The sequence below is a fragment of the Citrus clementina genome, unplaced genomic scaffold (genome assembly GCF_000493195.1).
Source record: "Citrus clementina cultivar Clemenules unplaced genomic scaffold, Citrus_clementina_v1.0 scaffold_4, whole genome shotgun sequence".
Classification (NCBI taxonomy): domain Eukaryota; kingdom Viridiplantae; phylum Streptophyta; class Magnoliopsida; order Sapindales; family Rutaceae; genus Citrus; species Citrus x clementina.
The window spans coordinates 25,194,694-25,219,520 of NW_006262274.1; the positions used below are offsets into that span (position 1 = coordinate 25,194,694).

At 35.0% G+C, this 24,827-nt stretch overlaps 3 protein-coding genes across 5 annotated transcripts; all 3 read left to right on the forward strand.

The window, feature by feature from the left end:
• The first annotated feature begins 866 nt into the window (after nt 1-866).
• Nucleotides 867-13,953, forward strand: LOC18043846 (callose synthase 2). Of its 3 annotated transcripts, none has more exons than XM_006438957.2 (43): nt 867-1,123; nt 1,584-1,822; nt 2,015-2,115; nt 2,723-2,844; nt 2,953-3,046; nt 3,180-3,290; nt 3,397-3,513; nt 3,586-3,678; nt 3,768-3,859; nt 4,136-4,262; nt 4,422-4,559; nt 4,658-4,734; nt 4,828-4,921; nt 5,275-5,397; nt 5,488-5,605; nt 5,673-6,007; nt 6,099-6,151; nt 6,224-6,284; nt 6,465-6,546; nt 6,626-6,675; nt 6,762-6,848; nt 7,156-7,293; nt 7,372-7,466; nt 7,569-7,653; nt 7,752-7,912; nt 8,010-8,133; nt 8,218-8,315; nt 8,396-8,525; nt 8,823-8,974; nt 9,249-9,358; nt 9,441-9,566; nt 9,680-9,748; nt 9,872-10,061; nt 10,150-10,309; nt 10,405-10,524; nt 10,606-10,724; nt 10,833-10,916; nt 11,134-11,246; nt 11,321-11,550; nt 11,656-12,453; nt 12,567-12,617; nt 12,741-12,926; nt 13,264-13,953. In XM_006438957.2, the coding sequence occupies exons 2-43, from the start codon at nt 1,633-1,635 to the stop codon at nt 13,516-13,518; spliced, it is 5,859 nt and encodes a 1,952-aa protein (XP_006439020.1). In that variant the 5' UTR covers nt 867-1,123; nt 1,584-1,632; the 3' UTR covers nt 13,519-13,953. The 3 variants fall into 3 exon arrangements, with proteins under 3 accessions (XP_006439020.1, XP_006439021.1, XP_024041138.1); XM_006438958.2 differs by lacking the exon at nt 867-1,123 and adding an exon at nt 1,141-1,411; XM_024185370.1 differs by lacking the exons at nt 867-1,123; nt 1,584-1,822; nt 2,015-2,115; ... (4 more) ...; nt 3,586-3,678; nt 3,768-3,859 and adding an exon at nt 3,897-3,985.
• Nucleotides 13,954-18,297: 4,344 nt separating this feature from the next.
• LOC112099213 lies at nt 18,298-18,750 on the forward strand. The gene has a single exon (XM_024186349.1). The coding sequence runs from the start codon at nt 18,298-18,300 to the stop codon at nt 18,748-18,750; it is 453 nt and encodes a 150-aa protein (XP_024042117.1).
• A 2,808-nt stretch (nt 18,751-21,558) lies between these two features.
• Nucleotides 21,559-24,083, forward strand: LOC18043847. Its single transcript, XM_006438959.2, has 2 exons — nt 21,559-21,706; nt 22,380-24,083. The coding sequence occupies exon 2, from the start codon at nt 22,496-22,498 to the stop codon at nt 23,765-23,767; it is 1,272 nt and encodes a 423-aa protein (XP_006439022.1). The 5' UTR covers nt 21,559-21,706; nt 22,380-22,495; the 3' UTR covers nt 23,768-24,083.
• Nucleotides 24,084-24,827: the final 744 nt, after the last annotated feature.

Consider the following 24,827-nt stretch of genomic DNA (forward strand, 5'->3'; position numbering starts at 1 on the left):
TCAAATCAAATCAAAGGGCACACACAAGAAAACAAAAACGAGTTAGGTGATTAATTGGACCCCACAACTAAAACTCACACATCACTTCCACGATCAATCTTGCTTTCAGCTCATGCTTTATGCCTTTTTCTATAAACAATTCAACCATTTGCAAGACACTCTTTGCCTCACTGGCCTCGCCTCAAATCCTCGGTTACCAGATAAATCTTATCTCAAATGATCGACGCAACGTTTTCCTAACTTCAAATTACTATTCTTAGTCCATTTCGCTTTAACCATCACTTTGTATACATACATGTAGCAGCATATCTACAGTTGTATTAATTATAGAAAATCTGGAAAAAAAAAGCATTAGCAATAAATTCAGCGCTCATCTTTCCATTAGCTCAAGTAAACAGAATTTTTAAAACCAGCACCTTCCAACAATATTTGTGTTTCTTTATCATAGTTTGTCAAGCACTCAAAAGCAGTGAGTAAACATGTCAGGATGGACACAATCTACCTACTCTTCTATTTTTTTAACAGGGTAATCTAATTTATTCTTTTATTAAATTAAAAATAAGAAACCTTTTTACCTTCTTTTTTTTTTTTTTTAAACCTCCTCTTCTATTCAATCGGGTAGTTTAATTTTTTTTTTAATTATTGGATTTTTTTTTTAATTTTTCCTAAAGCTAGCTAAGATCACACGGCAGCTAAAATATTTATTTCGAATCAAAGAAGCAACAACCAGAGACACAGAGACTTTAACGCAGAAATAGAACCTCAAGTAATGACCTGCTGGCAAGCTCTAATTGGACAGCCAAAAGCCAAATAACAAGTTAATGATACGTGTGTATATTTGGTTCTTTGAAGAGTAACTGTGTTTGTCTGTATGAGCTTTAGTAACTAGTGGAGTGCTGCCGCTGCTTTCTCCGTTTCTATTGTTTATAACTTTTTATGTACTGGCATGCATGAGTTTAGACTCCACAGACTACTCAGTTTCTTTCTTATCTCATTCCATTTCCAACTCTCAAGCAATCATTCATCCCTTTGTGAAAATGGTCTGACTTGATGATCAATTATGATCATCATGAAGACATCACATCGCATGATCTTTTAAGCTGTTCTGTTCTATAATTAACAGGTACTCTTAATCTCTGTTCTACTAGCTATGACTTGCTTTGCTTCCTCACAACAATTTGGTTTCCCTATTCTATGTCTCTTCACTTCACTTGTACTATAACAGCCTTCTCCTCCTGTTCTATCATACTTCTTAGGATGGAACCTATTTGGTATTTACTCACTTGTCACTCTATTGGCTTCCTAAGAAATTGAATCCACAGAGTAACACTAAAATTGCGGCTTCTATGTCTTTTCTGTTGTTATGTTTCATGAAAAAGCTTGAGTACATAAGCTTACTTGGCCTGGCTCAGTATGTGTTTTTCACTTTTGTGCTTGTTTTGGTTAATTGTTACCTGGGGCTGGGGTCATCCACAAAGAAAAAAAAAAAAGGGAAATTTTCAATGATCTCTGAGCATTTTTACGGTTTGCATTTAATGAGGATTAAATTTTTTAAAAGTTTTCTGATTTTTGCTGTTTAACAGGTGAACAAGGTAGTTTTAAGTAGAATTATCATAGTTATAGAGGCAAAAGATGTCACAGAGAAGGGGCTCTGACCAACAGCCACAGCCGCAGAGGCGGATTCTGCGGACGCAGACCGCTGGTAACCTCGGAGAGGCAATGATGGACAGTGAAGTAGTGCCCTCTTCACTGGTTGAGATTGCGCCAATCCTCCGAGTTGCCAATGAAGTGGAGGCTAGCAATCCAAGGGTTGCTTATCTCTGTAAGTTGCTTTTATATTGTTAGTACTTTTGGTCTTTTTACTTATTCACGATTGCATTTGTGTGCATCCTCTTTCATCAGCTCGATTGCTTATAGATATTTGTGCACTTAATTTAATCTGTTGATGTAATTGGATGTTTTATGAATTTCCATCTGAATTTCGATATATGTTATTTTTGGTTGCTGGAATTAGGCCGGTTCTATGCGTTTGAGAAAGCTCACAGATTAGATCCTACATCTAGTGGACGTGGTGTTCGGCAATTTAAAACTGCTCTTCTTCAACGTCTGGAAAGGGTGAGCTCTGGTTTCACTTTTTCAGCAGCTGTATTTCTTTTTCTTTTTATTTTTTTTCTTTAATCATCATACATAATGTGATTAACTAAGATTACTGTTGTGAGATTTTTGAGCAATGTTTTCGATTGTTAATTTGCAGTGTAATATGGCAGAAAGCAAGTCCTGAGTAGTTACATCTTGTACAGAATAGGGGCTAGAAAGCTGTCACAGATTTTGGCCGTTGACGAGACATATTTTAAATAGATTATGAAATATCAGGCTTCTATCTGTGAATTAGTTGAAATTGAGTTGGACAGAACAATAATCAAGTTATTTTTCCCTTAAACTGCCTAATTTTTCAAAAAATTGTCAGTTTTGATGACATATATCAAACTTTTATGGATGCAAACTCTCTTTTGAACCATCTATTTGCATGTCATACATTGATTTGCTATAGTTCTGGCTTTGAGTGACTGCATGTTCAGTGGGTTCTGCTAGCCTTCGCAAATACTTCAGGCAGCCTTGAAAACTTTTCACTTTAAGTCCTCACTGCATCTTCCCCTTGGTCTTAAGTATTTTGACGTGGAATTCTGTTTGATCATGCTTTCTCCTATTGTTTATCTTTCAGGAAAATGAAACAACATTAGCAGGAAGGTCAAAGAGTGATGCCCGTGAAATTCAGAACTTTTATCAACATTACTACAAAAAGTACATTCAAGCTCTGCAGAATGCTGCTGACAAAGCCGATCGGTTAGTAATATGAAAGCATGGGTGTACTTCCCCCACCCCCCTCTTTCCATCTGGAAACTTGGCATTACTTTGCTTTATTCTATTAACAAGTTAATGTTCCTAGTTCAGTGCCCAACTTACGAAAGCATATCAAACTGCGGCAGTCCTATTTGAAGTTTTGAAGGCTGTCAATCAAACAGAAGCTGTGGAAGTAGCTGATGAGGTGAAAATGAAAGCTTTTGTTCTTTTTCTTATGACATTTGATCAAACTGTAACCCCTCGATTGGATTGGAATGAGCTAGAGTGGTTGTCTTATTATTTTTAAAGGTTTCATGTCTTTCCTCTATTTTCCTCAGATTCTGGAAGCTCACACTAAGGTAGCAGAAAAGACACAAATATATGTACCTTACAATATTCTTCCCCTTGATCCTGATAGTCAAAATCAGGCTATCATGAGATATCCTGAGGTTAGTTCCGCTACTTGGTTGTACGCTTATTACCCCCCTCCCCCCTTTTTCCTTTCCAAGTTGTTGTGTTCTAGCTTGAGTTAATTGATTGCTCATTTCATGACAGATTCAATCAACTGTTTCCACACTTCGCAACACCAGGGGTTTGCCATGGCCAAAGGGTCACAAGAAGAAAATAGATGAAGATATTCTAGATTGGCTTCAAGCTATGTTTGGTTTTCAGGTGACTTCGATCTTGTTTTGTGTTATTGCTTCATTATTATCAGGAACTCATGTTCTGCATATCATTGTGCAGAAGGACAATGTTGCAAATCAAAGGGAGCATTTGATTCTGTTGCTTGCAAATGTGCACTTACGACAATTTCCAAAACCAGATCAGCAACCAAAGGTTTACTTCTTCTATGCTCAAATTATTGTTGACGTATTTTGAACTAGCATTGTATCCTGTTAATACTTGTGTACAATGTGTCTATTTAGTTGGATGATCGTGCTCTGACTGAAGTGATGAAGAAACTTTTCAAGAACTACAAAAAATGGTGCAAGTATCTGGGGCGAAAAAGTAGCCTTTGGTGAGGCTTCTCATGTAAAATTCAAGAAATTACCTTTTCACTACCCGTATTTCTTGTAATGCTGAGAGGACTAGTTCTAGTCTTTCTATGAGAGAACGCACTGACCTACCACTCTTTCACTTATTGGTATCCATGAGAACCTCACATTGAGTTCTGTCATCTGTCTGTTTCTTTCTTTCGTTTTTCCTAGGGCTTGACAGTGCTACATTGTTAGTTACCTGTTTGTTTTAGTCATTCTTATAATTGTCATTACTCGTGTCACTGTTCTTTTAACAGGCTGCCAACCATTCAACAAGAAGTGCAGCAACGCAAATTGCTATACATGGGTCTTTATCTTCTTATATGGGGAGAAGCTGCAAACTTGAGATTCATGCCAGAATGCCTTTGTTATATATATCATCATGTATGTTTTTCAATTTAGTTATCTCTGTTTCAGAAGTATATTGAGCAGCATTCCTGCTTGATTCAAATTTCTATTCACAGATTATTTGTTAAAAAAAAAAAGACCTGTAGATAAAGCTTATTCTAGTTTTATAATTCAGTTGTATTCAAACCTTTATAGATGGCATTTGAACTGTATGGGATGCTGGCTGGGAATGTCAGTCCCATGACAGGTGAGCACATAAAGCCAGCCTATGGGGGGGAAGAAGAGGCTTTCTTGTGGAAAGTAGTAAAGCCTATCTATGATACAATAGCAAAGGTGATGCTTTTCATTACCTTGGTCACTGAATACTCATTTTCCTCTTGTTTTTTTAGTTGGTCTTAGTTCTGCTATTTGACTGGTGTTCTGCTTCATAGGAAGCTAGAAGGAGCAAAGATGGAAAATCAAAGCATTCTCAATGGAGAAATTATGATGATTTAAATGAATACTTCTGGTACTTTAATTTTCATAGTTAACCCTTTTTTTCCCTCTCCTTAAGACTGTAGAAGACTGTAGACTAAGTCACTCAGTTGAGATGTAAATGCAGGTCAGTTGATTGTTTTCGGTTAGGTTGGCCTATGCGTGCTGACGCTGATTTCTTTTGCCAGCCTATTGAAGAGATTAGAGTTGACAAAGATGATGTATGGCTTATTTTGAATATACATTATTTACTAGTTTGCCTTTCTTTTCTGCTTCCTCCTCTTTGGTGACTCAAAATCCCTGCTTCAGGCTAATGCTAACATTTCATTTTTAACATTTAAGTCAATATTCATGCATAAGAGGCTTCTTCTTTAGTTCTTTTTGACATGCTTGATGTAAGGCTCTGTCACTGCCACATACCTTGTAGTATTGCCGTTAGTGATAAAAAACACAGAAATGCTGTATAGATTACAATATTTCCTTGTATCCTGTCATGTAAACATTAACACAATAGCCTTTTTCTGCCTGATTTCATTATGAACTACTGGATTCCTCATTGTAAATACTTTTTCAGGAAAAGAAGCCAGTTACTGGTGACAGATGGATCGGCAAAATTAACTTTGTAGAAATACGTTCCTTTTGTCACATCTTCAGAAGTTTTGATAGAATGTGGAGCTTTTATATCTTATGTTTGCAGGTAGTCAACTTTCTATTTATGCTCTCCTACTTACTGTCTCCTATAATATGTATATATTTTGTTATTATTGATGTGTATTTTTTTATTTAGGCTATGATTATCATTGGCTGGAATGGATCCGGAAAGTTGAGTTCTATATTTGATGGAGATGTTTTCATGAAGGTCCTGAGTATCTTCATTACTGCTGCAATACTGAAGCTTGCACAAGGTAATATCACCAGTATACAGTCTAGCTCCTACATTGGTGCATTACTTATGTTGTGCACTTATTGCAGCTGTCGTCGATATAGTACTAAGTTGGAAAGCAAGGCGAAGCATGTCATTTTATGTGAAGCTAAGATATATTCTGAAGGCAGTTTCAGCTGCAGGATGGGTTGTAATTCTACCAATAACTTATGCATATAGTTTGAAAAATCCCGCTGGATTTGCACAGACTATAAAGAGTTGGTTTGGAAATAGTCCAAGTTCACCTTCCTTATTTGTTACAGCCATCCTTGTATACTTAGCTCCAAACATGCTCTCTGTACTGTTGTTTCTGTTCCCATTCATTCGCCGCTTTCTTGAAAGATCAAATAATAAGATTCTGATGCTCATAATGTGGTGGTCTCAGGTATGCAGAACCATGTAGTTCATATTATTAATGATAAATTGTGGTTTATATTGCTATGATAAATATTCATCACTTACCCTCCACCCTGCAGCCTCGACTCTATGTTGGAAGGGGAATGCATGAAAGTTCGATTTCACTATTCAAGTAAGAGTTGAAAGTTCAAAATATTTTGTTGGCAATGGATATTAGTAATGAGTTGTTAACTCAAATTTGTAGGTATACTACATTTTGGATTCTCCTAATAGCATCGAAATTAGCCTTCAGTTATTTTGTAGAGGTATTTCCCTGGCACACACATGAGTGGAACTTTTGATCATTGCTTTTGCAGCTAATTAGCTAGCATTTTGTTTCCCTTCTGGTTTCATTGTGAAATATTTAAAGATGATCAAAATATTAGTCCACCAACTGAAAAATATTGCAAAAGAAACTCAAATTTTTAGTTCCTTGTTCATGGCAGATAAAGCCTCTTGTGGGTCCAACCAAAGCTGTAATGCAAGTTCACGTAAGAACCTTTCAGTGGCATGAATTCTTCCCTCAAGGTAATAATGGAATAAGTGGATGTACTTTCTTATTCTATTTTAGAAAATGCTTTCCGATGTCATCATTCTCTGCTTGCAGCGAAGAATAACATTGGCGTTGTGATTGCACTTTGGGCTCCAATTGTTCTTGTAAGTTCTTATTTTTGACATTGCCAATTTTCTACATTCATCATCCTTTTCCTCTTGTTTCCACCTAATGCTGGTTCTTCTTACAGGTATATTTTATGGATACTCAGATTTGGTATGCTATATTCTCCACCATATTTGGAGGTATTTATGGTGCTTTTCGCCGCCTCGGAGAGGTTTGTGAAGCTTCATTTCTCTTTACATTCTACTTTTTGACTTCTTGTGAGTGTAGCTAGAATTTGGGTCCCTTCAAATCATATCAAGAAAATGATGACGTATTGCAGACCATGTTTTGTGCACCTATTACTTTGAGTGCTCTTTAGCTTGAGTACTCCCTTAAAATATTTTTGGAGCAAAAAGCTCTTATCCTGAGCATTATGAATGTAGAATTTCCGTGAAATCATTCCACAGATTAACCTGCATTTATCTGTTTCAGATGTTGAAAATTTGAAATACTTAGCTTGATCCTCTTTTTCCTTTCAGATTCGAACACTGGGAATGTTAAGATCTCGATTTCAGTCACTACCTGGTGCTTTTAATGCGTGCTTGATTCCAGTAGAGAAGAATGAGAAGACCAAGAAAAAGGGATTAAAGGCCACTTTTTCTCGCAAATTTGATGAGGTTTGATCATCATTCTGTATCATTAGCACTATAGTTAGCAGCGCTTGACCCTCATGGTTGGTACCTCTTCTAATTCAGGTCACGACTAATAAAGAGAAGGAGGAAGCAAAGTTTGCTCAAATGTGGAACAAAATAATCAGTAGCTTCAGAGAGGAGGATCTAATAAGTAATAGGTTACACAGAAATTCTACAGCTCTTACTTCCCTTGGATAATTGTTTTGTAAAGTTCCAAAACTTTTTGTCTTCAGAACACTAACGCTTGCCTGTTTTTGCAGGGAAATGGACCTGTTGCTTGTCCCCTATTGGGCTGACCGTGATTTAGACCTCATCCAATGGCCTCCATTTTTACTTGCTAGCAAGGTAGGTATATATGCTCGTTACTCCCAAATTAATCTCTTTTCTGGGGTCTCTAAGAACACAGAAACCCTCAATTTATTTCACCAATTTCTACCGTTTAGATACCCATAGCATTGGATATGGCAAAAGACAGCAATGGAAGAGACCGTGAACTCAAAAAGAGATTGAATTCAGACAATTATATGCATCGTGCAGTTCAAGAGTGCTATGCTTCTTTTAAAATTATCATTAACGTTTTGGTTCTGGGAGAACGAGAGAAAGAGTAAGCATAACTCTAAATGTTACTATCATTCAAAAGAGGATATAATTGCTTTCATTCTGACATCTTGCTTCTTCCTCGATGAATTGTGATGTTCCAGGGTTATTAATGAAATTTTCTCCAAAGTTGATGAACATATACGTGAGGACAATCTGTTAACTGAACTGAATATGAGTGCACTTCCTAGCCTCTATGAACAATGTGTTGAGCTTATAGAGTGCCTGGTAAATGTCAGCGGTTGAAGCTTTACAGCTCTAGTGGTTCAATTTAGTTGTAAATTCTAATGGAAGGTAGTCTAATTGCTGCAGTTGGCAAATAAAAAAGAGGACAAGGATCGAGTTGTTATTGTCTTGCTTAACATGCTAGAGGTTGTGACCAGAGACATAATGGAGGATGCTGTTCCAAGGTAAATAAAATCATTGATTTCACTATGTCTTAGCTATATGTTTGATGTTAGAATATGTGCTTATTATTCTCTTTACTCAGTCTGTTAGATTCTAGCCATGGTGGGTCCTATGGAAAAACCGAGGGAATGACACCCCTTGATCAACAAGTTCATTTTTTTGGTGCACTTGGATTTCCAGTTTACCCAGAAACAGAAGCCTGGAAAGAAAAGGTAAGCTACCTTTTCAGGATCATAAGTTGAAATAATATGTCATTACTGCCTCTAAATTTTACCATTCACCATTTTAGAATAATACCAAATCACATGATTTAAACAAGCAGAGCCAGGTGAAGAGTTTATGTATATTTTCCCCGTGGTTTGGCAGCCTTGCTTCTTATGTCTTCATTGTGTTACTGAAGAAGTTTTTAGATCATTTTTTTTTACTATACTATTTACTTTTGCATACATATCTACTGACATACATACATGTACCAAATATCTCGTAAATAATCTCACTATTGCTCACAGATCAGAAGACTTCATCTATTGCTTACTGTGAAGGAGTCTGCGATGGATGTCCCATCAAATCTGGAAGCTATAAGGCGCATTTCTTTCTTCTCCAATTCATTGTTCATGGACATGCCTAGTGCACCAAAAGTTCGGAATATGCTTTCCTTCTCGTAAGCTCAGAGCTGAACATTGTTTACCAAGGATAATGTACCTGTATAGCTGCTGCATAAATTGTAGCCGCACTTAAAAAAAGGCTTTGGACTTCATAATTCCGCATCGATATTATTCTTTATTTAATTAATAAATAAAATCCTAGTTTTAATCCTTCTCTAAATTGCTATGAGTGTAGAACATGAAGCAGAAGAAAACTATGATATCGCACTTCACATTCATATATTAGGTGACAAATTTATAATTATAATTCTTTTTCTTTTGTTTATTTAGGGTCCTAACTCCCTACTATTCAGAGGATGTATTGTTTTCCATTAATGGCCTGGAAAAGCCAAATGAAGATGGAGTTTCCATCCTTTTTTACTTGCAAAAGATCTTTCCAGGTTTTCTTTTTCCCTTTTTTCTTTTCCCCATGGACTAGTGTGTTAGCGGATATGCTAATTTTGGAATCTACAATTTTTACAGATGAATGGATGAACTTTCTTGAGAGGGTTAATTGTAGTAGTGAAGAAGAACTCAGAGCAAGCGAAGAGTTGGAAGAAGAACTTCGTCTATGGGCTTCTTATAGAGGCCAAACATTGACCAAAACTGGTATAAGTATTATCTCTTCTCCTCTTTCTCTGTCTCAACAGGGTAATGGACTTGCAGTTTTCTGTATTATTTTGCTGCAATATGATAATTTCTTCCTTATTGTCATCATGAAGTACGGGGCATGATGTATTACCGAAAAGCTTTGGAACTCCAGGCCTTCCTTGATATGGCAAAGGATGAAGGTACAAAAAAGCTTGGATGTGAACCATTGCCTCATTTGGTGTACAATTTTACATATTATTGTTCTAACTCTTTTGGTTGCTGCTTGTGAAAAAATAAAAAATCCATTGATCTATTGTAATCAGAATTAATGAAAGGCTACAAGGCTGCTGAACTGAATAGTGAGGAACAGTCAAAGAGTGAAACATCACTGTGGGCACAATGTCAGGCAGTATCTGACATGAAGTTCACTTATGTGGTATCATGTCAACAGTATGGCACTCACAAACGTTCTGGTGATGCTCGTGCAAAAGATATTCTGAGGCTTATGACAACGTATTTCTTTGAACTTGAATTCTTTTGGTCGGTTACTGTTTCTACGAGAAACTGATGCTTGCATCTCCAAACTCTCTGCTTGTTGCAGATACCCGTCCCTTCGTGTAGCTTATATCGATGAGGTGGAAGAAACTAGCAAAGATAAAACCAAGAAGACAGTTCAGAAGGTTTATTATTCAGCTCTTGCGAAGGCTGCTGCACCTACCAAGTCTATTGATTCTTCTGAGACTGTTCAAACTTTAGACCAAGTATGAGTCTTGAAGAGTATCTATGGTGTTGGATTGGATCAGTTGAGAAATTAAGCAAGAACATTGAAACTGTTTGTTGGGATATTCTTCTACAGGTTATTTATCGAATAAAGCTTCCAGGACCAGCAATTTTGGGCGGGGGGAAACCTGAAAATCAAAACCACGCAATTATATTCACACGTGGAGAAGGCTTGCAAACAATTGATATGAACCAAGTATTTTAACTTTATAAGTGTAGAATTTACTTAAATTCATTATATCAAACAAACTCACATTTCGAAATATGAAAAAATTAGGACAACTATATGGAAGAATCTCTCAAGATGAGGAATTTGCTTCAAGAATTCCTTAAGAAGCATGATGGTGTCAGATATCCAACAATACTTGGAGTTAGAGAGCATATATTCACTGGCAGGTACTAAGTTGTTGTTGTTGTTAACCAGAATCTGGATTTTGATTCCATTTTTGTTAGTAATTCTTGATATATGCAACTCATCAAATATTTATTTGTTGATTTATGCAGTGTTTCATCTCTTGCATGGTTTATGTCGAATCAGGAGACTAGTTTTGTAACTATAGGGCAGAGATTGTTGGCTCACCCTTTGAAGTAAGTTATCTACTATCAAGCAGTATCTCATCTGAAACACTCTGAAACATTAACACATAAGAATAGCAGTATCCTATATATTTTTTATCTGGTAAAGTTATGCTAATGTCCCCCCTTACATGATTTTCGCGCGCATTCTTGTATCTTATATCTTGATAGGAATGTCTTACGTGTTATGTGCTGAATAAATATACATGATTTTTCTGTGCTGCTTCAGAGTCCGGTTCCACTATGGTCATCCAGATGTGTTTGATAGATTGTTTCACCTTACAAGAGGGGGTGTCAGCAAAGCTTCCAAAGTTATTAACTTAAGTGAGGACATATTTGCAGGTATGTGTATCATCATAAGTTTTAGGTTTCCAAATGTTAAAATTTCTTCTTTCTTCAGCACACTTGGTTTGCAGGTTTCAATTCTACACTACGTGAAGGCAACGTCACTCATCATGAATATATACAAGTTGGTAAGGGAAGAGATGTAGGTCTTAATCAAATATCTCTGTTTGAGGCAAAGATAGCTAATGGTAATGGCGAGCAAACATTAAGCCGTGACATCTATAGGCTTGGACATCGATTTGATTTCTTCAGAATGTTGTCATGCTATGTCACTACGATTGGTTTCTATTTCAGCACTTTGGTATGTATAGATGAGAATGTACTCTGTGTGTGTATGTGTGTGTTTCTGTTTGTTATATGCAAGTCTTCATAATTTTCTGACAAGCTGTTGGTTCTGTTTTGACAGCTAACTGTGCTCACAGTGTATGTGTTTCTTTATGGGCGGCTTTATCTTATTCTCAGTGGTCTTGAAAAAGGGTTGAGTACCCAACCAGCTATAAGAGACAATAAGCCTCTTCAAGTAGCTCTTGCTTCACAGTCTTTTGTGCAAATTGGATTTTTAATGGCCTTACCTATGATGATGGAAATTGGGTTAGAAAGGGGCTTCCGCAATGCGTTAAGTGATTTCATATTGATGCAATTACAACTTGCTGCAGTATTTTTCACATTTTCTCTAGGTACAAAAACTCACTATTATGGGAGGACATTGCTCCATGGCGGTGCAGAATATAGAGGTACAGGTCGTGGCTTTGTAGTGTTCCACGCCAAGTTTGCTGAAAATTATCGGCTTTACTCCCGCAGCCACTTTGTCAAAGGAATAGAACTGATGATTCTACTTCTTGTGTACCATATACTGGGTAATTCATATAGAGGCGTAGTTGCATTTTTGTTGATCACTGTATCAATCTGGTTCATGGTGGGGACTTGGTTGTTTGCTCCTTTCCTCTTCAACCCATCAGGCTTTGAGTGGCAGAAGATTATTGATGACTGGACAGATTGGAATAAGTGGATAAGCAACCGTGGAGGAATCGGTGTACCTCCAGAAAAGAGTTGGGAATCCTGGTGGGAGAAGGAACAACAGCATCTCCTTTACTCTGGGAAACGCGGCATCATTGTTGAGATATTGTTGTCATTGCGCTTCTTCATGTATCAATATGGTCTCGTTTATCACTTGAGCTTTACCAAGAGTACCCAGAACTTTCTGGTACGTACGTATAAGTTAACAACAACATATTTTCTTTTCTTAATTTTTCTTTTAATTGTTTAAAACATTCTTCTTAACTAAGCTTAATTAATTTTTTAACTTATTAACTACAGGTTTATGGTGCTTCATGGGTTGTGATCATTTTCGTATTGTTGCTGGTGAAGGTAATGAGAAATTTAAATAAAACAAGATTAACTAACTACAGTCGATTAATTATCTAGAAAATTAAAGCATTGGCTGTGGCGGATTTCTTATTTATGATCTGGTTTCTATTTCAACTTTGACAGGGAATGTCTGTTGGAAGGCGACGATTCAGTGCAAATTTCCAGCTTTTGTTTAGAATGATTAAGGGTTTGGTATTCATTTCATTTATTACTATCTTCATCATTTTGATAGCAATCCCTCATATGACCTTCAAAGATATCTTGCTGTGTATACTCGCCTTCATGCCAACAGGATGGGGACTACTACTGGTCAGTGAGAGTGAATCATTTAATTAATTAAACCACCGGCACATCTTTTTCACAACATATATAGTCTTTGTCATGCGAACGTACTTTTTTTTTTTTCATGCAAACACGTTGTTAAGTCATATAATTTAGTAGAGTCAGTGTGAATATACTATTATTCTAGTAAATTAAGCACCGACTCTCTTAAATCAAATGACTTAATAATATGTCTACATTTGTTAAAAAAAAGGTGCTTTTGCACATGAGAATTTATATATATATAGAGAGAGAGTTTATTATTGAGGCTTTTGTAATAATTAATTTTTTTTTCTTTTTTGGATGCATGGAACTCTATACATAGATCGCACAAGCTTGTAAGCCATTGATGCAACGTGGTGGAATTTGGGAATCAATTAAGACACTTGCTCGTGGTTATGAAATAGTGATGGGATTACTTCTATTCACCCCGGTTGCATTCTTGGCGTGGTTCCCATTTGTTTCAGAGTTTCAAACAAGAATGCTATTCAACCAAGCATTCAGTAGAGGTTTACAGATTTCTCGTATTCTTGGAGGACAGAGGAAGGAGAAGGACAGGTCTTCCAAAAGTAAGGAGTGAATAAATGCATGCATACATAGATATATCTCTCATCCCAGTCAATCAATCAATCAATCTTGTAATTTGTATGTGTGTGTGTGTGTATCCACACCCACAGGATGATCACATGCTGCACAAGTGTTTATATTATAATTATAATATCATAAACGAGAGTTCTAGTACTCCTAGCTAGCATGGAAAAGTAGATACATATATAACCTTTTATCCTTTACAACTAATATAGTTGTATGTATATGTATAGCTGAAATGACTTTATCCCGTGTTGATAAATGAAAAAGCTCGTTACCTTGAAATCATCAGAAGAACACCAAGGAAATAAATCTTAAGCACATGTATTTCTTTGAAGTATTATTAATTATTCTTCCTATTATCTAGTTAAGCAACTTAATTGGAGGGAAGTTTAGTTATGTGTAATGCTATTGGTGCATGCCTGAAGTCGAGGAGAGTCTGGTCATTTCTCTTTAATTTGTGCACATCATTAAGATAAATATTAATGCACGAATGTACAATCAGTTGCTTTATTTATAGTGTGTACGCGTATGTGTATATGTATGTGTGTGTGTGTGTGTAGCAGTAATAATAATATCCTCAACGGAGGGAGAGACACGATCACATACTCGCTGGCCTGTGCGCCGTACTTTCTTGGATGACACGTCGTTTAGAACTGATTTTCTGTGTGTGTAATGCTCAAGCATCATCAAATCATCTTTGTCACTTGTTGTGTATTCGTACTTTTAACCATATACAGAGATAAGCAATTGACGTCTAAACTTCGACAAGGTTTCCCATTTCTCTCAAGGATTTTCGTATCATACAACTAAATCTTTTAGTGTAAAATTGAGTAACAGAGCAGTTGAGTGAAGAGGGTTAGTGGACAATTTTTCTTATCTGTAATTTATATTAAATGTATATAACTTAAGAATGAATGGATTTATATTTAGTGTTCAGTTCACATTTTTACTAATCTTTAATAAATATATGATAAGTAATTATTGAATAAGAATATAATAATCATGTATTATTATACATACGCTTGTGGTAAAAAATTGATTACATATCATGTTATCACTGAATCCAAATCCTGATGAACCCCTTCTCTTAAATCCAAAGTCAAACGTTGTTTGCAATTTGCATGTATATAACAAATGTTCAAAATAATACACGCCTCTTGGCCTTAGAGAAACTTTGAAAAATAAATAATTATGTTGAATTGATCATATAATAAGTTATATATTTTTGTTTTTTCAATTTTTTTTTTCAAAGTCTCTCTAAGACCAAGAGGCGTGTATTATCAGCCTACGTGACTAAAGGTATGTCTTAGATGTCGTAATTATTATCAAATAAATAAATAATTAACAACTTTACTATATATCTAGCCCACCAATGTCATTAAGTCAAAAGAATGAATATATGCATTGATTAATTGGCTTCTTGCAGTAACAATTGAAGTAGACGATAGTGTACACGTATGGGCGAGGAAGCTATCCTGCAGCTAGCAACCAGAGCCAATTGCCTGAAACTGCAAGATTATAATTAGTTCACCATTTCAGCCACCCTCATCATCCCTTACACCTCTCCAACTACCAACCACAACAAACCCAAATTTAATATTAACCTTGATATATATATATTATTAACGTTCATGTTGCAAGGTAAGGTGAAGCCGAAGGTGTCTGCAGGTGGATGGATCTACAGTACTGCACCAGCGCAGCCTCAGCTGGCCTTGTAGGTGTAACTATATCCTCCACATGCCATATTCAAAGATGCCTCAAGAAATCTCTCACCCAATAAATCAAAGCCAAACCCATACCCTCTCTCTTTGTCCAAAACGCACATACACAGATGGTTTCTTGACTTCTTCAGCCGCGATGCTTGTGGCAAGCTAGGCGACGGCTTCTCATACCACTGTGGAAAATGCAACGTTGATCTCCACCCCATTTGTTTAGCTATGCCATTAACTTTGACTACTCATCATCAATCTCATCATCACCATGATCTCAACCTCACCTTCTGTAGGTTTCATCTCATTTTAGTGGACTAAAATGTCCAAAGTCCAAATAGATGTGGTTGATTTGCAATTATTACTACGCTTTGGACTTAGATGAAATTTATCATAAAATTTAGGTTTTGAAAAACGTGGCTATATAAATAAGAGTAAGTCGAGGCAGCAACAGCTTTTTGCGGAGAAGAAAAAAACGTGAGAGAAGAAAGAAGAGTGACACAATATTATATTTGAGAGCTTGAATTTCAATCTTTGATTGAACGATTAAAAGGCGAAATTAACTTTGTTTTTTCTTAAATTTTAAGGGTAAGTTTTTGGTATCGCCCTCTACAATCCTACTAGTTTTAATTTTTATTTTATCTTCTCGTTGATTGTTATTTGAAATACTCACTTGTTAGAGAGGCAGATATTAAACTGTTATTGTAAGCTAAAAATATTGAGATTCTTTATGTTATTAGCCTCTAGTATTATCTAGAGAATAATTTGTGTTGTAATCTCATTAATATAGTGAAAGATTATATCAAATTACGATCCCATGGTTTTCCTACTTTAGGTTTTCCACATAAAATCTGCGTCTCTTTTGATTGATTTTTGCTTTGGATATATTAGTTTATTTTTCTTCTTATTTTTTGTGATACACATCGTATTTTAATCACACAAAAAGAGAATAGTTCTGTTTCCGCTTAATTTGTAACTATTTATGTAAGTCTCTTTTGAAATATAAGTGTGCAACCCAAGAGGGGGGGTGAATTGGAATTTTAAAAATTATCCTAGCAAATCCACACAACAAGCAATCTAATGTCTTAATAAAAATTGAAAGAAATAAGTTTAATAAAAGCACAATAATTAAAGAGTAAGGGAGAAGAGAAACAAACACACGAATTTTTACGTGGCTCGGCAATCCTCGCCTACGTCCACGCCTCCAAGCGATCCAAACTTGAGGATTTAACTATCCAAGCCTTTCCAAGGCTTCAACCAATTACAATTGATTTCAAGGTGTCAATGAACCTTTACAACAAATAGATTATCTCTCAATCTCTTCACTCAAGTGTCTCACACACTCAAACTCTTACAATTGAAATGAAGAAATAAAAGTTACAATGAAACTCACTCAATGAGTAGATATTCAAAAATGAAGAACAAGAAATGATTCAATGTTTGTATTTTGCAAGTTTGAAGGCTCAAGATATCTTGTGTGCTTTTTGTTTTTGCTTGTTGGAGAGCTTGAAAATGAGTTGGATTTGAGTTCTTATAATTTGAGCTCAAAAACTAGCCGTTATGCACATTTTTGTCGTAACCAGATTGCCCGTTATGAACATCCGGTAATCTGCTTAATGTTATTGTTATAGCCACAATTTTAAATTTCTGAACATCCGGTATGCCGCTTTCTCAAATCCAGATTGCCGCTTATGCTCAGAAGCTTACTGCCCAACAACCGGATTACCGTTTTACCATATCTGGTAAGTCGCTTTCAATTTGGATACATTCTGCCCAATATCCGGATTGTCGTTTATCAGTATCTGGTAAGCCGCTTGCTACAGTAACTGCTACAGTAAAGTTTTTCCTAATTTTACCGTTTGACCCCAAAACTTTATAAAATTATAATATTTCCCAAAATATTATAAAAATTTGCCAAAAGGTCCAATTTTAGAATTTTAGAATTTTAGAGTAATGCTCTGTCAATCTCATAACTTTCTGAAATTATGATTTCGTCTAAACTTTGTGAAATTATAGAATGACCTAAAAATATTTAAATAGTTTCAAATAAGTTCAAATCTGAAATTTAAAAACACTATCATTTTAGTCCAAAATACTTTAATTCCATAACATCATTTTCTTATTATAAAAGCACAATTCATAAATCTTTGTTCAATCAATACATGTGGTTTGTTATCATCAAAATCAATATTTATAGCCATATAGGCTGACATCTTTCTCCAAAAAAACATTAGCCTTGGATTCCTTCGCGACATGGTGGTATACACTATGATCAATCCATGATCTAATAGGCTATGATACCACTTTGTTAGAAAATGGACTATCACAATTCACAACTAATTACAAATTAAGCAGAAACAAAACTTTTTCCCTCTTTATGTGATTAAAATAGGATGTGTACCATAAATAAATAGACATAAAATAAACTAACAAAAATTAAAACAATAAATCAACCACAAGAGACATATTTTTATATGAAAAATTCAAAGCGGGAAAAATCATGAGACAATAGTTCAATATAATTTTCCACTATTTTAATAGGATTATAACATAAATTCTTCTTTAGATAATAATAGAGACTAACAACATCAAGAATCTCAATATTCTTGACTCATAATAAAAGTCTAATAATTGTCTCTGTAATAAGTTGGTATCTTAAATAACATCCAACGCGATGATAAAATAAAAATAAAAACTAATAAAATTATAGAGGATGATGTCAGAAACTTACTCTTAAAATTTAGAAGAAATCAAAATTAATTTTACATTCCAATCATCCTATTAAAAATTGAAAATCTTGCCCCAAATTGTTATTGTCAATCACTGTCTTTTTCTCTCTTTCGTCTTTTTCTTCTCTACTATTTGCGAAATTAGGACTGCTGCTTTCTTTTTAAAATCAAATTTCATGAGAAATTTCATTCGTCTCCTTTAATTTTTTTTAATTACTTAACTACTCAAATTTATAAAACTTTAAACTTAAACCACCCAAATGAGATGGATCCAACACCTCCTCACCTCCTTAACATAGCAAAATCTTTTCTTGTGATATATGCAAGAATATGGGCTCCAAAGAGTGGCTTTACAGATGTAATATGTGTGACTTCGATGCTCACATGGTATGTGCCACTGCCACATGTACAGGGACAGCAACTAAAGCAATTAGACTTCCTCCAATTCAACAAGAAGAAGCTACATCTAGACATAATTACCATGGTACTGGATTTTTGCACGAAAACGGTCGACACAGTATTTACTTAAACAATAATACAAATAACCCATCATCATCACCAGCTGACCAGGGGAGAGGTTCGTCAGACCAGCTGGTTCTCCCGTTTCTCGCTATTGCTACTATTGCTGGACTTGGCTTCCTGATGCACGACCGACGACTGTCAGGAATAGGATCATCCTCAAGTGGCAGCAGCGGCGAATCTTTGACTTTGACTCTCTGCGGAATTGGAGTTGGTGGTGGTGGTGGCGATGGCGATGCAAGTTTCGTCTTCTTTTACTGTTGATTTTGGACTTGGAGATATGGATTTCGGAGACCTCTAACATTGAGCTTAGATTCTTAGCATAATTCCTTTGTTTCAATTTTTTTTTAAAAAAAAAAAAACATTAATTTATTTTCCATCCTTATTGATCTATTCTCAAATACATTAATCTTCGTACGTGATAGCACATTCTCGAAACCACCACTTTGAATTGTTTGTACGTGATAGCACCTGCTAATTATTTCGAAGTCCAAACCTTATCAAACAAAATGTGCTGATTTCAATCATGGTCCAGAACTCAAAAGCCAACAATATTAGTGTTGAATGTTAATTTTGACTCAATTAAAAAGAAGATTTGGGTCACCTGAAGGTAGATGATGTAGGGATGATACGATGCGAACATATTTGGTGATCTTGGTATATTGCTCCTTAATCATTCACTACTTACCATATATGTATCTAAATTATCATGATTAGTTGAAACATATACATGACAAGTAATAAATAAAACAAGATAGAACATCTTAAGTCTCAGGGATTGTCAACTTTTTTCCCTACACCAGCTAGTTTTGTCATTTGATAAAGACTTAATGGTATGTTTACTAATCAATAATTAGAATGAATTGGAATCAAAATGAAGTATAATCGAAATTGGTTGAAATCGGAATGGGAAATGAGAATCAGAATAAACTATTTAATTTAGCTGTGTGAATCGGAATTGGAATAAACTATATTACCATTAAAATCAAAATGAATAGTTACAAGTTACTAAACTGACCTTAGTTTATCATTGTCGTAATAATAATAATAATAATAATAATAGTAGTAGTAGTTATTATTAATAATAATAATTATTGTTGTTGTTTAGAATCATTATATTAATAATGTAATTATTATTATAATTATTCATAATAATAATAATAACAACAATAATAATTATTAGTGTTGTTATGATGATGATGATTATTATTATTATTATTATTGTTGTTGTTGTTGTTGTTGTTGTTAATAATTATAATTAATATTAATAATAAAATTACTATAATAATAATAATAATAATAATAATAATCTTATTATTAAAATTAATTAAATGACGAACAATTGTATGCATTATAATAAGGGAGCCTCTAAGTTACAATCATTGTAACTTAGCATTTTCCTTATAAGTTATAATAATAATAGCAATAATATTATAATTATTATCCATTATAATTAATATAATAATATTTTTTATTAATTTTTATATATTTAATATTTAATCTTATATTTTAAAATTATTTTTAATTATTTTTAATAAATTAATTTAAGCAGTTTGAAGTAAGATAATTTTGACATTTTAATAAGTGTATAAAATAAATTTATATTTTTAAATTTAATAAATAAGTGTGCTAATTTAAAATAAGATTTACAGTGCAAATAGACACGCCAAACCGTGCCAGCGAAAGCGACTTGCCAATGCAGCAAATCGTTTTGTTTCAAAGGTCAAACGATGTCGTTTCACGCAAACATAATTAATTGCGAATATTAAAGCAAGCAATTGGCTAGTGTGGCGCATATGTTAACTAAGGTATCGTTTCCCCCCCTTTTTATTTTTTTATTTTTAACGTGTTAATTATGAGAGTTAATTGTAAAATAAACAAAAGTTTTTTATTTAAATATCCTTAATTTACCCTTAAATACTAAATTTATACCTTATTACATACATATACCTCACAAAAATAGGAAAAGTAAAAAATAACCTTAAAAAAAAAGAATCCACACATTTCTTCCTCTCAGTGCAGGAAGAAGTTGAGTACAAAATCGGGTAAGTCGAGAATTTAGTCAAATAAGAATTAGAGATAAGTAAGTCGAGTATATGGTCTAATAGGAAGTCGAGTAAGCATATTAAATGAGTCAAGTATTAAGTGGTCGAGTTTTAAGTAAAAGTTAAGTAAATTTTTTTTTTGAATAAGTCGAATAAAATTTATGTAATTTTTAAAGAGGTCGAGTATTAAGTCAGGTAAGTACATTGAGTCGAGTATTAATATTTTTTAAAAAGTGAAGTCTGGTAAGTTGAGCATTCAGTCGAGTAAGAAGTGAATGCAATTGAATAAGTCAAGTACGAAGTCAGGTATGAAGTCTGGTAAGTTGAGCATTCAGTCGAGTAAGAAGTGAATGCAATTGAATAAGTCGAGTATCTAGTCGAGTACGAAGTCGGGTATGAAGTCTGGTAAGTTGATCATTCAGTCGAGTAAGAAGTGAAGGTAATTGAATAAGTTGAGTATCTAATCGAGTACGAAGTCTAGTATGAAGTATGGTAAGTTGAGCATTCAGTCGAGGAGGAAGTGAAGGCAATTGAATAAGTCGAGTACGAAGTCGGATATGAAATATGGTAAGTTGAGCATTCAGTCGAGTAAAAAGTGAAGGCAATTGAATAAGTTGAGTACGAAGTCGGATATGAAATATGGTAAGTTGAGCATTCAGTCGAGTAAGAAGTGAAGGCAATTGAATAAGTCGAGTATGAAGTCGGGTATAAAGTCTGGTAAGTTGAGTATTCAGTCGAGTAAGAAGTGAATGCAATTGAATAAGTCGAGTATCTAGTCGTGTACGAAGTCAGGTATGAAATCTGGTAAGTTGAGCGTTCAGTCGAGTAAGAAGTGAAGAGAATTGAATAAATCAAGTATCTAGTAGAGTAAATAGATTGAATGAGTCGAGTATTAATTTTTTATTAAGGTTATTTTTATACTTTTCTTAGTTTTTTTAAATTATATGTGTAAAATTATTAATTTTAATAGATTGAGATATATTTGAGGTTTTACGAGGGGAACGGGGTATATACCACGCAATTCCCTCAATAAACAAGAACTCATAAACTCTTATGATGATTATCGTCTCATGAAAATCTACCCTTTTTCTTTTTCTTTTTTTTTTCTTTGAACAGCTCGCGCCTCTCCCTCTCTCTGTGGATCCCAATTCAATTCATCACTCGCAATGCACCCGGTATCTTTTTACTTGTTTATAATTCATTATCCTTCTCTTCTCTCTATTTTTCAATTTCTTTCCTTTTTTTTTTCAGAACAATTTCTTTTCATATTTGTTTACAACTAGTAATTTCTCTTAAGGATAATTGATTCTTAGTGCTTTTCAATTTCTGGCACAAGTCTTTCATCATCTCATGGAACCTAGGGAAGCAAGATCGAATTTTGGTCAAGATTGAAGTTGTATTTGGGTAATTGCGTTCATGAGAAAATTGGGGAATGGAAATCGCAACTTTTTAGCGGATATGATAAAAATGTGAAAATACTTACCCCAATGCTTGGCTCTTTTTTCTTTATCTCTGTTTATTTTAGTTTTCATGTTTTGAATTAATAATCTACTTTTAATCTTTAGGTTAGACGTCTTATTGGGTTGCAGAAAATACTAAAGAAATTAAGTAAAAACGTGAGGTTTTAATTTTTGAGCTATTACTATCATATGCCTTCTACTCAATTAAAACTGAGTTCTTTTTTTTCCTTTTTCTTTTATCAATATAATTCATTTTAGGTTTTAATTCCACGTTTACGGGGAAAGAAGACATGTAGTCAGAATTTTTATTTTTTTCATTATTTTATATGTGGCTGTTGCTGTGCAAACTTACTCGAATTGAAGACATTGTATATATGTTTATTGGCAGGAAATGGTTGCCAATGCATTAACCACTTAGAGATATGAATAAGTCAAGATTTTGATTTTGATTTGAAGTTTTTAGTCAAAGAGGGAAAGTCTTGATTCAGGTTGCTGTAAGTTTTTATGGGGAATAATGTGAGGGAAGAGATAATGGATCTGGATTTAAATTTAGACCCTTCGGATCCTTCCAATGGTTCAGTGCTGGGTTTAGGATCGTTACTGAATGAATTGGAAACAGCTCACGGGCGCATTGAGGAGCGTATTAGACAACTTGAAGCAGTTACCTCCAGGGCTAGGCAACGTCAGAGGTGGAGGCAAGGTCAAAGTAACACGCAGATGGTGAATGTTTCCTTGGAACCCACTGTGTCTGGTGTCCCAAGTGAGGTTAGACTACTTTCTGGGGAGTGTAGTATCAATCCCCAGGTTAGAACAGTTGAAAATGTAAAAACTGGCAAGAGAGGTAGTTCGCATTTGATAGCAAAGGCATTGGGTATACATACGGATACCAAACGTGCAGGAGCTGGTGGCGGGGAATTCTTTGATTGTAATATATGTTTGGACATGGCAATAGATCCTGTATTGACCTGTTGTGGTCACTTGTTTTGTTGGTCATGCTTCTACCAGTTGCCGTATGCTTATCGTAATGTGAAGGAATGTCCTGCATGCAACGGAGAGGTGACAGATGCAAGCATAATTCCAATATATGGTAATGGGAATAGTAACGATCTGCAGAAGTTAAAGTCAAAAGAGTCTTGTTTGAAGGTCCCTCCTAGGCCTTTAGCTCGTAGGATTGAGAGTGTGAGGCAGCAGCTTATTAATCGGAGGCCAGTTTCAACTCCAATTGAAGTAAGAATTCAGCAATTTAACAGCATTGTTGATGCAGCGAGACATCAAACTGGGTCTCTGGATTTAGATGCTGCAGTGAGGTCAGGTGAACTAGAGGTCAATGACCCTTTGCTTCATATTTCCAGAGTGCTACCTGCTTCAATTTCTTCCCTATCATCTGCATTGACTAGCGCAATGGATTCTGCAGAAAGATTAGTCGGGGACCTTGAAGCATATATTAACAGCGATAACTTGAGGAGAAACCATCAAGAATTTTCACATGCTGATACAGATTCAGTTTCTCTGATTTCTGCCGATGTTCAGGCTGGAAGCCAGTCTCTGGATATGGCTACTGAAATTGATTCTGGGGTGCCCCGTTCTGCTTCATCTGTCAGGACTGATGTCCCCACTAATATTGTACGTTTGCAAAGTGAGATAAGAGATACTGCTATGGAAGTCAATTTGAATGCTCCCCACTCTTCATCCTCCAGGAGGAGAAGTGCATCTCTAAGAGCATCAGATGTTGACAGTGGAATTTGCCGAGAGCTTAGGAGGAGAAGGCTAAGGTGATATAGCAAAGAAAGAAAAATAAAGATTAACCCTCAGTTTCCTTGATCGTATATTGCACTTATGCTGTTTATATTGAGTCTCAGCTGTTACCATCTTTGAAATCTAATGTTCCTGATCCATGTATTTAAAAGTTTGATTGTCAACTCAAATTACTGTTGCATCATTTTATAAAGTGATGTACTCAAATCTCTTACAGATTTGGCTGCATGTGTTGCATGATCGCGGCAGCAATTCTGTTTTCTTCAGTGTAAGAACTTGTATGCAATTTTATTACTGGATACCTCATAAAATGCTCTTCTTTGAGGTATTGAGTCCAGATATGGTTTGCAATGGGAACAAAGAAGTCAGCTCATGATGTAGGAAGCATTTGAGATCAAATGAATTGGAAATTTGAGATTTGAGTCAATTTAGTATTTAGTATTTTCTTATAATTTATTTTATTTTATTAAGCTTATCTAAGTCAAATTCGTAATTAGGATTAGTCTAATTAAAATTTTAGATTATTTCTCTTATTTGAGAAGAATTAGGATTAAGTTAACTATTAGTATAAATAAATTTGTTATCCCAGCTTATTGTAAGACCTTTAAGCTTTTCATTAATAATATTTTAGATCATTCTCTTTGGGTTTATCTTTGTCATTAACTTGACATTTTCTTTCCTGAGTTTCAAAAGCTTATGCTGGAATGACATATAGTATGGCTTTCAGACTGCGCGTCAGATGATGCTTTCTAGAGCGAGTATTATGACTGCCATGTGTGCGGATGCCGAACCATGGGAACCATTTATGGCCGTAGGCGGTCACTTAGATTTGGGCCGCATTGGCCGCGCTTAGCAGGCCAATTTGTCACTTAGATTATAGCCCAAAGTTGTTTATATTATTAGCATAAATGGCTGAAAAATTCTACAGAAAGGAATGTACGATCATGCTGGACTAATTGGATGCCGGAGTTTGATTTTGTTGGTGGTTAGTTTACAAATTATTTTTATGGAAAGCAAGCAGCAGCATCAGGTAAAGCATTGGAACGCTTATTGACTGGAAGAAGATTTGTTGTGCATGCTA